Source organism: Polypterus senegalus, chromosome 15 (genome assembly GCF_016835505.1).
Source record: "Polypterus senegalus isolate Bchr_013 chromosome 15, ASM1683550v1, whole genome shotgun sequence".
Taxonomy (NCBI): domain Eukaryota; kingdom Metazoa; phylum Chordata; class Cladistia; order Polypteriformes; family Polypteridae; genus Polypterus; species Polypterus senegalus.
Genome location: NC_053168.1, coordinates 127,044,285 through 127,057,194, shown reverse-complemented (window position 1 = coordinate 127,057,194; position 12,910 = coordinate 127,044,285). Strand labels below are relative to the sequence as shown.

Sequence of the window (12,910 nt, the reverse complement as noted above, 5' to 3'; positions counted from 1 at the left end):
CTGTCATTCGACCATCTCCTGCGTTTGAGACCCCGTCAGGTGAGGAATAAGACCCCAGACATTGTAATCGCTAAATGTCGAGAAGAACCCCCCTCCCCCCCACCTCCAGTCCTCTCCAGAGGCACTTTCATTAGAATCCAAATTCAAATTTCTTTGAGTTTACACAAGTTGCTGTCTTTTCCAGATTATAAACACGATATGTGACTAATCTACAAATGCATAAAGACATATCTCACAGCTCTATTCCTTTATATACAGCGTACTTCCTGACCATACACTTCCTTTGTAAAGCGTCTCCTCTTCCTATTCACTTTACTATGGGAGACACACGAGTTTGTCTTTACCCAAACGAGTCGATGGTTCACACTCTCTGTAAATCAACCCACTGCAAGCTCGCTTCATTATCTACAGTAATTGTGCTAACGGCAAATAAAGGCCATGTATTGACCAACAGAGAAAAGGGAAAATGATCAGGAAATGAAGAGACTGAAACCGACAAAACCTTCACTTCTCACAACAATTGAAAATACCCAAGCCCAAAACGTGAAGCGGACATTGGTGACAATAGAAAGAAACCAAAGTTCAACCTCTCGGAACGACTTTACCACTGGATATCATCACAACTATTATCACATCCAATTCAAAGTCCCAGATATCAAGTAGCACACCACCATCTTGAAAATGCATTGAGTGATGATGTCGCAACGTTTTCACATCTCGAGGTAGCAAAGGGACAATGTGGTTAATGACACCATGGCCACCAGACCCAAAAAATAACAAAATGGTGGCAGAATGCTGAGCTGCAGGTGATACTCCCTGTACAACAAGATGGAGTCTTCTGGTAGTCTCCTGTACTTCAGTTCATTTCTCTTATTAATGTAGCCTAAGATGGAGGAGTCATCCAATAATTTCTGTAGATGGCAAGCGTTGGGTAAGTAGAGGGTGAACAGTAGAGGAGATGGGACAGTACCCTGTGGTGCTTCAGTGTTATACATCACCATTTCATGAGCCAGACAAATATCTTTCTGTGGGTCAGGTAGTCCATGATCCAGGAGACTGTGGGGAGCATCAAGATGCATAGCTGTCAGCTTTTTGAGGCAGAATGGAGTGAAAGGCCCTGGAAACATCAAGGAACATGAGCCAGACTGCTGTGGTCCAAATGGGAGTGGGCACTGAGGAGCGTGGAAATCGGTGTGTGCCAGTTTGGCAAATTGTAGAGGAGCAAGATGGTCTGATGGTTGGACCAGCCTCTCAGTTCAGCCAATTACTGTATACTCTGGATTTCCTATCTATCTATCTATCTATCTATCTATCTATCTATCTATCTATCTATCTATCTATCTATCTATCTATCTATCTATCTATGCCTACTATACCAAAATTAATATCTATCTATCTATCTATCTATCTATCTATCTATCTATCTATCTATCTATCTATCTATCTAACACAGTTTGAAATCTCAGTAATCAATGGATATTTTGGTGTTTTCAGCGCACCATTTATTGGAATGAAATTTGAAATGCAGTAATAAAATGCATTCCATTTGTCTTCCAACAGATGGTGCAACATACATATCTGTAGCAATAAAATGCATTACTACAAATCTCTGTGAGGTACCATCTGTTGGAAAGATAGAGACATAGCAACCAGACAAACACACAGATACAAAGACACAATGGCACCATTTTTAAGGTGGATTATATAGTGCCTTTCCCATCTGTCTCTATATACATTGCTTACAGGGTGCTGAAGGTTGGCTGACAGGCACAAGCCATAATCACCTGATGCGAGTGCCACCAGAATTAGCTGTAAAGATAGACTTTTTAGTAAGGCCTTATTTTATCATTTTTTAATGTTATTTGTGAGTTTTCTTTATGCTCATTGACTTTTTTTTTAAATGTATAGAAGAGACAGGAGTTTATTTTCCCAAGAATAAGACGTCTCCATTAGTGCATTGGAACTGTTTTCCCAATATCATATTCATGCAGATGATATCATTGTTCACACATGTCAGATGACTCAGCGATCTCTCATGACTAGAATTACGCTACTGAGAGCCATTAACTCAAACAGACTTTAAACAATGCAATTAAACACACTTAAAAGAATTTCTTGGTTATTTAGAAAATGTACAGATTTAAGGAAAAATGGATTTTGAGAGACCTTCATAAATATACAGACATCCAACCTCTGAATGAAACTTTCAAAAGTTACTGCAGTTACAGTATAATGATGTAGACCGCCAGTGCCTTGGGTTTAACAGAATTCACACTGCAGTAAGAGTTAGAGGAGGGCTCCTGGGCTTTAGCTCTTGATCTCAGGTGTTCAGCCCCCCATCAATGAGAGTCGCTCTCCCCTTATCTGTCCAAGACAATTAGGTTTGTAGCTCCCAATGTTCACAAGCCCTGTCTTTGTTCCTCCTCTTTCAATGGTCTAACAATGCCCTGTCTACAGTGTCCAAACTCCAAGGGGGACCCCATCCCAGTTCCCACTTTTCCATCTGCTTTCTCATAGACAGCAGCTAATCCCTCAATTAGTGCTGAAGCTGACTATGCCCCAGATTTAAATGTCCCTTGAGTGTGTTGGATAGGACTAAAAGTCCAGAAGATTAAAGGGAAGATGAATAACGTTTGTGAACCTCGTTCAACTAGAAAAGTGTCCTACAGCGATTACACATGGATGAAAAGGATGGCTCACTCCTCTCTCCAAACACCAAAAAACAGTCTCACTGTGCTTATCCTCGGTGTGTCGGCGTAGTCCAGAACCCCGGGGTTGATGTCAGTTGTCAGCTGTTGAACGTGGCAAGCGAAAAAGGTGTCCGTGATCAGGATCACTGCTTTCTCCTGGCTCTGCAATGAAGTGTCAGTAGAGTGAAACGGGATTTCTCTTTCTCTTCTTTTGACCTCCTGTTTAAATAGTGAATGTCCTTGGATGTAGATGATGGGATTGACAGGACAAATTATCATGAGGGACCATGGTTCCACGGTGTTATCCTTCACCCTTTGTTTCCCAGGGGACCATATTTACATAGACACACAGAGACCATGTAAACAGGTCAATGCTACGAAAGACGGGACTTGGCACAAAATATATTCATGACAACGTTAATCATGTAGCGCCGCTACAAAGATTAGGGTTTGTGGAGTGGGAGTTTCGTGACGGACGTCGTGGACATTGACGTGATGTTGGGGGCACTCTGTGGCTGACCTCCTAGGTTCTGAGGACTGCTGTTAGACCCATCTCAGATTTGTCAACCCAGCCGCCTAGGAAGATGTAATGCGCCCCCCATTAAGGTTTCCACCTTGAGGCACATTTTTCGGAGAACGGTTCTTATCTCGTATCTGTTTGCTAGAGCTGTGGCAGAATCTAGTTTGGCTTTTGAGAGTTGAGCTTAGTAATCTTTGATTGTTCCCAACATTTAACTTCCATCTCAAACCTTCTGTCACCCGATGAATAAACTCAGTCCGTCTGGACTTTTATCTCAAAGTCCCCAAAGGTCACCACAAGCAAACGCTCAAATGTCAAAGATGGTGTGAAGACTTTTCGAATGTATGGATGTAACAATCAACGGTCCCCAAGTTGAGTTACTAACACACCAAGAACATTTAAAAATCTATACTCCTTTCATTTACAGTGTGAAACAACCAAGATACATTTGGAATTCTAGAATGAATTCATCAATAACTACAAACACTGGAACATCCGTATCTATGGATACAGAAGTACAAGGTTTAAATAAAATCAAGCAAAATGAGTCTTAGTTTCCACCGACCAAGGGAATAGTCTCCGTTTTCATTACAGAACCGGACTGATCTCATTCGTTCCTTGTGGACTTCCTTAACTCCATCCAATGCTGCTTGTTTTTTTTTCCTTTGTCAGGGCACATCCAGTAAGTGTAATCCATTATATTAGTTATCTGGAAGCTCCTCCATTCCACCTACAACTCCACAACCACTTTGTAGTTCTTTGCTGTCCTTTGTAATCATCACGTCTAGTCCCAGCTCCCTTCTTTCCAGGTCTCCTCTCGCTCCTTTCTTTTCCAGTTTTTATTTTTTTTTTCCCACCCTTTCTCAGGGTGATCAGCTTCCTTTCCATCATAAAAGTCCTTCCTGTGTTCACCTTATCTCTGGCAGTCTTTTCAAAATAAAAGCATAGAACAGAATTGGAGTTTCAATTATCCCCCCCCCAATCCCATGCAGGTGTGAAATTCTGGCTCACAAGGACGCCTAGCAGATCAAATTAGCAAAGACTTTGAAATCAGCAGGCCCAGGCGGCAGTTCACTTTTGAGGTTTCCGCTTCTCTGTATTTGTGCTGATGAAACGTTCTGTTTGTTTGTCTTTGTGCAGCTATCAGCTGTGGCCACCCTGGCAGCCCCATTTATGGAAAGACGAGCGGAAGTGGCTTCAATCTCAACGACGTCATCACGTTTTCCTGTAATACTGGGTACATTATGCAAGGACCAACAAGAGCTCAGTGTCAGGCAAATCGGCAATGGAGTCACCCACCTCCGATCTGTAAAGGTGAGCATAACTCAGTTGATACCTGCAGTCTTTAGTACTTAGTACAGAAAACTTGCTGACCTTGGGCCGCTTCTCGACATCTCTTACATTTATGTGTCGTGAAATCGTGGAGGTCTGGATGTGTTGTCCTTCAAGTTGGTGGTACACACCATAGACGTGCCGAGACACTTCAACAAGGGGTGCAGTCACATCACACAGCAGTGCGATATCAAGACCGTTAAAGAGAAGGAGAAGAAGATAACCGATCAATAACCGATGTGCTGGCCTCGCCAAATCTGCTACTCAGTGATCCAGCAAGCCAAACATCTTCATGCAGAAACCATCGGAGCCACGGGGTGATGCTGAGAACGGTTAACCAGATGAAATGGGGGGGGGGCTGTAAAAGCACACACACATAAAACACTAATAAGTACTCACACCAGGGACGTACAGCCTGCTTCTGTAGTTACGAGCTCAGCAAATTCACACGTTGTAAATATAACGTCTGCTTTAACATTTCACAAGCCGCTTAAATGAGGAATGTCAAGTCAAGTTGGGGAGCCTGCACTGGTGCAGCATGTTGCTTCACCCACTACACGACGAAACAACACGGGATTCCCGGTTTGCAACAACCCCAGGCAGACACACAGTCCAGTCCTACCCTCCAGAAATGACCCTCTATCTGCCACACCCAAGGGTTACGTGGGCAATCCCTTGGCCTGGTCCAGCCACTCGGGACCCGAGTATGACTAGGAAGCATAATAAATTACAAGGGCTGACTAAAGAGAATGGCGTGAAGAAGAATTGCTTGAGGGAACAAAGACATCGGACCTGCTGCTGTTGCACTCACTTCCTGCTACCTCAACTTCATGTCGCTTTGACTTCCTGTTTCATTCAGCCACAGCAGCAATGGTGGCTTTAAAATCTTCACGTTACAACCACAAGAGGTCGCCGCACAGCTAGAATATAACTGGCGGTTCCAGAGCCACCGATGTATCGTAAATTGTAATCTTAAATGATTCTTTTTGACAGGAACGGTAAATAAAGTACTAACTCTACCACATGACCACTTGCAGGATAAACAGATATTTATATGATTATTTTTCATTTAATCTACTGTAGATGCTATTTATATTTAATGCTATTAATTTTTTTGCAGTAGCATCTTACTGGGGCGAGTATTGAATTCATTTGATGCGATTTGTTAAATTGTTTTCTTGTTATTGTGCTTTTCAGTGGTCAACTGCTCCGACCCTGGGATACCAGCAAATTCCATTCGGGAAAGTAAAATAGAACACGGAAACTTTACATTTGGAACTGTCGTTTTTTATGACTGCAATCCGGGATATGTCCTGTTTGGCTCTTCGGTGCTGACCTGTCAGCCAACTGGTCACTGGGATAAACCATTGCCGGAGTGCCTGGGTGAGTGGGAATGCTACTCCGTTCTGTACCGTAAGTAGTTTGACTGTTTGTGTGTTTGCATTCTAATGAAGTATGCCAGCGGTTCTCAGACTTTAGTATTTCATGTCCCTCCCCCTTTTTCTACCTGGAATAATTCTGCGCCCCCTGCATAATATTAGATAGATGAGATTAACACAACTAACAAAGGTATGATACTCGTGCGGTGTCGCCGTATCCTATCATTTTCACTTCCATAAGATTTGCATGTGCTCGGCTAACTTCGATTAAATATTTGCAATTAATGTTTTTTAAAGTGCTTTAATAACTGTTAAAATGTCTTGTATGGTTTTTGGTAGTAATTCTAATCCCAAAAAACAAAGAATAAATTATTTATTCTTATTTGATTATTTTTTTATGTAAAGAAACGATTAAATATGTTTTAATTTTTAAAAATCTTGTAAACAAGGACACCGATGAAGTCAATCTGCGCGAGACGAACGTATTTTCGTCCAACAAACTTTATACCGCTGTTAGTTGTATCATGAAAATAACCCAATACGCAGTAAATTATTGAACTCAATTTGCCAATATTGGCTACGCTGCCAAGGTGGTGCAGTCGCGGCGCATTATCACCTGATCTCCTGTTACCCGAATGTTCGCGACAGATACCGATATGTCTCAAACTTTCTGGGTTTAAAATACGCGACTATAAAAGCAGCAGCGGCGGCGCCGCTCGTCATAGAAACAAACTTGAAATTGAAAAGGAGCTCCGAGTGTCTCGATATGTCGAATATCAAACCAAACCTGGACAGGCTGTGTACTTTAAAGCAGGCACATACAGTATTAGTCATTAGATCTATGCCTTAGACATGTTTGATTTTCATTTTAGTTATAATGCATTCGTTATGATTATATGCGTGCAAATTTAAATTTGAAATAAAAATGTAAAAAATAAAATTTGATGTCTTGTTCATTTATTCGACGCCCCCTTGTACAGCTTCAGCGCGCCCCACGGTTTGAGAACCGCTGAGGTATGCGTTACTTCACCACTGCAAAAAATAAAAATGAGCATTGCCAGCACAATTCGGTTTGTATGAATTTTCAGAAATGTCCAAACGAAATTCTGCATTTGTGTGTAGGTATGTGTGTAATGTATCGGTAATCGTGATGAGTGAAACGAGACGTGCAAAAGCTGAATTTACAGTGTTTTGCTTGGCAAAAAACCTTGTGAAACACATTGGACAGCAACGTTGGTGCCATTGACACAAGGAGAAGGATGTTTAGTCCCGTCTGCAAGTGCCTGCTTGTTATTTCACATTTAAATAAAGTTCTCAAGTTAAAAGAGTCTGAAGAGGATAAGGTGGTTGCTGGGTGATGGCAGGTAGTGACAGTTTTCATGTACTAAATTGTTCTTGTGGTGAAAACCCAGCACTCTGCACAATTGGTGTGTCTTTGTGTGGAAATTTGTGCCACATGTCACATTTTAAAAAAAAAAAAAAACGTACTGCACTCCTCCACGGCGATGTGAATGAGAGGCATAAACCAAACTGATTTAACGGGTCTGGTCCGAATCAAGCAGCGTCAAAAAAAGAACACAGCTAAACTCGGACGTCTGAACGAGGCTTTAGTGAGCTTTTCATTTCACGACTGCGAAACAAATGTTTGTGTCGGTTTTGCAAAACTGTGTGTGAATCACAACTGGCCTGCTTTTCGCCCATCACTAGTTGTTAATTTACAAACAAATACACAGCAATAAATTGGCAGAAGAAAAGACGCACAATGGACACAAAAAGCCACCAGCTTCCCCTTGGGCCTTCTAGTTGCAGTTTTGAAACCTCGTTCTCCTCTCGGGCCCACTTGCTCACCTCCCGGGTATCCATTTCAAGCTCCTCGGTCACTTACAGTACGACGCTGACTTTACCTCCTTCCGCCGGTGAGCCTTTCCGTTCGAACCCTTGATTGGTTGAATCAGCATAGTCATCTGGGGAGGCCTCAAGCTTCATTTCAGGCCAAGGACTGAAATCACCTCCTGGGTCAGCTGCCTGTCCCATTTGGGTAGAAGTACACGGTAGCTGCGTTTACCCAAATTATCAAAGTGCTGCAGCTTTAGTTTGTTTCATGGGATTCGGGCAATGGATTGACACGTTGAAAGGATTCCACAGGCAAAATATCTTTGTTTATTTTTTTTCAAATCTTTAGTAAATATATATATATATAAAAAAAAATACTTTTTAAAAAACAAAAAAAGTAAAAATAAGACTCTCATACATCACTTGTAAAAATAAAAATAAAAGCGTGGGTGCTTTTTGAATGTTGATTGATGAAAAGTGTCCACACTATTAAGTTACGAGTGATGTATGAGAGACTTATTTTTTACTTTTTAGTACACTCACTTTTTAACTTAATTTAAGTGTGGTTTTTAATATATATATATATATTATTTTCAACTTTTTAGTCTTGGGTTTGTTTTAGTATAATTTTGTAGTCAATATTTTAACACTTTAATACTGCCATCCATTACTAGCGCCATCTATTGGTGAAATCTTGAACTATTCTTCATATGAAAATTTCATTTCTTAATTAACATGGATTAATTGATCAATTAGTGAAACTGATTATTGATTCATGTGTTGTCATCGGAAGTGAGTAAGTGTGCAAAATGTCAAGTCAATTGGACAATAGGAAGTGGTTTAAATATCGATTACAAGATCTGTACCAGACAACAAACAGGTGAAGTTAATATACGCCTGGTAAAATTGAAGGTAAAACAGTTTATGTGAAAATAGAGGAAAAGTTGATATAGCAAAGAAAAGAAAAGTTCTGTTTACAGCTTACAGTATCTATCTTGTTTGATTCTTTTAAGTTTGCCATTTGTAAACGGTCAGAAAACGGTATGCCTGTCCCATTTACAAACTGCAAGTCCCTGCTAGCAAAACACACACTGACTTAATTAACGCTCAGATATGGCCGGAGAGTTCGATTTCTCGCTAACTACAGGGGGTCAAGGCGACGCCATATTCTAGGTTGCTATAAGAAACTAATATTCTGTACGAATCAAGCAAACACTGTGAGTTTAACTTTCTACGATTGGCTCTTACATACACCAAGCCAGAGACCCCCCACTGGTCCCAGGTAGCCTCTGGGTGTTGGGGTCTTTAAGGGTAAAGCAGTCCGACTCATCCTCCTCCTCCTCCAGGGACCCACCCTAGTGGACCACACTGAGCTTTTCTCCAGGATTGTTGTCACTTGCCTGTCTGACAGGCCCTTCACCCGTGGGTCACGCTCTGCTATACTTACTGGGGTCCAACCCTGTCCTTTGCCACTCTGGTGCCACCGTAGAGTACAAAGAGCTTTGTTTATGGGGGACTGTGAGTGTGATAGTGAAGAGGCCTGGAGAACTGACCTGACGTCACTCATAGAAAATGACACCCCAGTGGGACTCCATTGAAGGTGCCATTCTTATTCAAGCTTCACAAATGTGTATTTTCTTTTCTTTTTACAACATTTAACAATTAATACAGGAAGTAATGTATAAAAAAAAATCAATGGATGAGTTCATGACTGAAAATGTAAAGTTCAATGATTTTAACTGCTGTATGCTTTTTATCAAATGTATTGACTGAGCTCAGATTCCACATAACAAGTAGACGTCTTTTATTTCCAAATGAATCATTGATTCATTTAAGTTAACCTCGGACTGAACTAATTATCCTTATGCGTCTAATGTATTTGTTGCCATTTCCTTCATCAGTGATCAATCCTTAGTAAATATTTTATGACAGAAGGCATGTTCAGTCAATACAATTATTAATCTGACTAATGATTGGTGTCATACTTTACACTTACAAACAACTTTTTTTTTTCTTCTAGTTATTGATTGTGGCAATCCTGGTTTCCCGCCAAATGCGGTCTTAACTGGTGAGAAGTTTACATTTGGGTCAACGGTTCGTTATTCTTGTGTTGGGGGAAGAGCTCTGATTGGACAATCGACACGGACCTGCCAGCTGAATGGACACTGGAGTGCACCAATGCCACATTGCTCAGGTACAAAAGGACATCGTCAGCCTTTCTAGAAAACTTTTATACTTTGAACTGTAAAAGGAACAGACTCGACACATTTAAAAAGGTTTGGGGCAGCCACTCGTATATTATTCCTGGCTGCAAAAGGCTATTAAATTGTATAGAGATGTTCTCAGTACGGAGTCCAAAACAGAACTGCTGATGGTTTGCAAAGATGGCGGCTTTAAGGGATCAGACAGGAAGTGACGTGAGGGAACCGGAAGTGACATTCTTCTGGACGCCGGAACTGGAAGGGACGTCATCGACTCTGAATCAGACAGGCTTTACCGCAGCTGGTCTGCAGAGATAACAGGGGAAGGTTTAGTGCACCCTGCCACCCCCTGGCCTGGCATGGAATTACCTTTGCTTGGTCCATACAATGTCCTCCTATCCGCACGTGTGTGACAGAATCCATACATCTATGGTACCATTAAGTGAAATGAGCAAATAGTCTACTGTATCTCATAGATAGATAGATAGATAGATAGATGCATACATACATAAATACATACTGTATATCTGGGGTCCCCAACTCCAGTCCTGGAGGGCCGCAGTGACTGCAGGTTTTCATTCTAACCCATTTCTTAATTAGTGACCTGCTTTTGCTGCTAATTAACTTCTTTTGAATTCATTTTAATTGACTTATTTTTTAAGATTTGTTACCCTGAATTTCTTCATTGTTCCTCTGCTTCATTTCTTTCCCTAAGTGGCACCCAGACAAAAATCAAATGTGAAGTGAGTGAGCCAACAGCAGACCAACTAAGTCAGGGCCTCACACTTCAACCAATTTCATTCCAACCAGTTCCTCAGTTATTCTCCAATTCTTAGTGTTAATTAATCTCGTTCTTTAATTCCATGGCTTGTTGCTGCTCTCCTGGCGCATTAGCAGACATTTCTGACATTGTTGATTTTCTCTTTTCTGAGAGCTCTGATGAAATGTTTTGTGGACCTGAGCAGATCCGCATTCCTGAGACCTTCACCTTTCTTTATCTTCAGATATTGTATGATCGACAGTGTTGGCCATGTTTTGGCTCTTTTTGTATGTCACTGTTGTTTGGCTGCCAATTAAGAAAAAAGAAACAATTAATGGGTCAGAGTCTTCATGAGCAGGTCAAATCAAAATAATTCAAAACAAATTACTTAGGAGCAAAAACGGGTCACAAATTAAGAAAAAGGGTTAGAATGAAAACCTGTAGCCACTGGGGCCCTCCAGGAACGGAGTCTGACACCCCTGCTGTAAATAGATGTGAATGGCACTATATAATTATAGATAAATAGACAGATAGATATGAGAGACATCCCACTCAGCCAGAAAACCCATTTACCAATGGTCTCCATTCAATATAGGGGCTTCTCCTAACCTAGCTGAGATGCCAACCAATCCTTTCCTTCCATCAGAATAGAAAGTTAAGGCACTATATGATAAATAGATAATGCTATCTATCTATCTATCTATCTATCTATCTATCTATCATTATATAGTACCTTTCACATCTATCTATCTATCTATCTTTCTAGGGTGAGTAAAGGGTGAACAGGAAAAGAGATGGGACAGTACCCTGTGGTGCTTCAGTGTTATACATCACCATTTCATGAGCCACACAAATATCTGTCTGTGGGTCAGGTAGTCTGTGATCCAGGAGACTGTGGGGAGCATCAAGATGGCAGAATTGTGTGTAAGGCACTGGAAACATCAAGAAGGAACATGAGCCTAACTGCTGTGGTTACAGCTTAGTCCAAGAGGGAGTTGGCATTGAGCAGTGTGGAGATCGGTGTGTGCCAGTTTGGCAAATTGTAGAGGAGCAAGATGGTCTGAAACCAGGGGTTTCTGTCTGACTGACTGACTGATTTCCTTGTGTTTTGTGTGTTCCTTCAGGTGATCTTTCAGGATATTGTGGCGACCCAGGTTCTCCTGCCCATGGTAACAGAGAGGAGAGTGATCTTAAAGTCAGAAGTAAAGTACGTTTTACTTGTGATACGGGGTACATTCTCCATGGATCATCTGAAAGGATGTGTTTCCCGAATGGGACCTGGTCGGGTCGACAGCCAGAATGTAAAGGTAATGAAATGTCACAGCAAGTATCGTCTCCTTAGTAAAGTCTGCTGTTTTACTTTTTGCCGTACCGATGCATTGACGTGTTCTGATATATTATTTTTGTATCAGAAGGCTGAATTCCGTAGGGAAACCAGTGAGCTACAACACAATATTTACAGCCATCTGCAAGAAATGATTTTGTTTTGCTTCCATCAAACATTTTAGGCATTCTTGAGAGATCTGAGGGCGCTGGAATCCAAATCTAGTTAGAGTTGCTCCCCAATCTCCAGTTTTTGAGAGATGAAGGTGTAAAATGAAGAAAAAACACTTTTTAAAGAAGCTCTTGTAATATATATTTTAAATTAATAATTCAGTATTAAGCAGCGTGTGTGTTTATTGTCGCTTACTTAACAGTTCCCATTGTTAGTTCAGTTTTCCTTCATTTCTTATTATGTTTTGCTAATTGTACAGACAGTTCTAAGTATATCCGGTCTCCGGCCCTATTTTTGTCATATATATATTTAATTATAAATTATATAGAGTTATATTCTTAAATAAATGTTCTGATGCAGTATCTGTTGCTGTCATATCTGTCCCAGCTATCCAATGTGGAAATCCGGGGACCCCTACAAATGGCCGTGTTTTTCGTATCGATGGAACTTCCTACTCGCACTCGGCCATTTACTCCTGTATGGAAGGCTACATGCTGTCCGGTTCATCGGTTCGCCAGTGCACAGCTAATGGGACGTGGACTGGGAATCTGCCTAATTGCACGAGTAAGTCAGGGTGGGATTATTTCAGCAAAGGGAGGCAGTCATCTTTAACAGTGCCGATGTTTTTTGAATAATGAAAGAAAAGCATTTAACTTACAGAAGAAATGATCAACTATCTGTCATGTCAAGTGTTGCTTGT

General features: G+C 41.1%; 1 protein-coding gene across 1 annotated transcript in view; it reads left to right on the top strand.

The window, feature by feature from the left end:
* Nucleotides 1-12,910, top strand: part of csmd3b (CUB and Sushi multiple domains 3b) — a 1,150,768-nt gene that overhangs the window by 1,080,116 nt on the left and 57,742 nt on the right. The window contains 5 exon segments of the mRNA XM_039737543.1: nt 4,351-4,524; nt 5,740-5,925; nt 9,775-9,948; nt 11,840-12,022; nt 12,598-12,774. Of these exon segments, the coding sequence (XP_039593477.1) occupies nt 4,351-4,524; nt 5,740-5,925; nt 9,775-9,948; nt 11,840-12,022; nt 12,598-12,774 (894 nt within the window).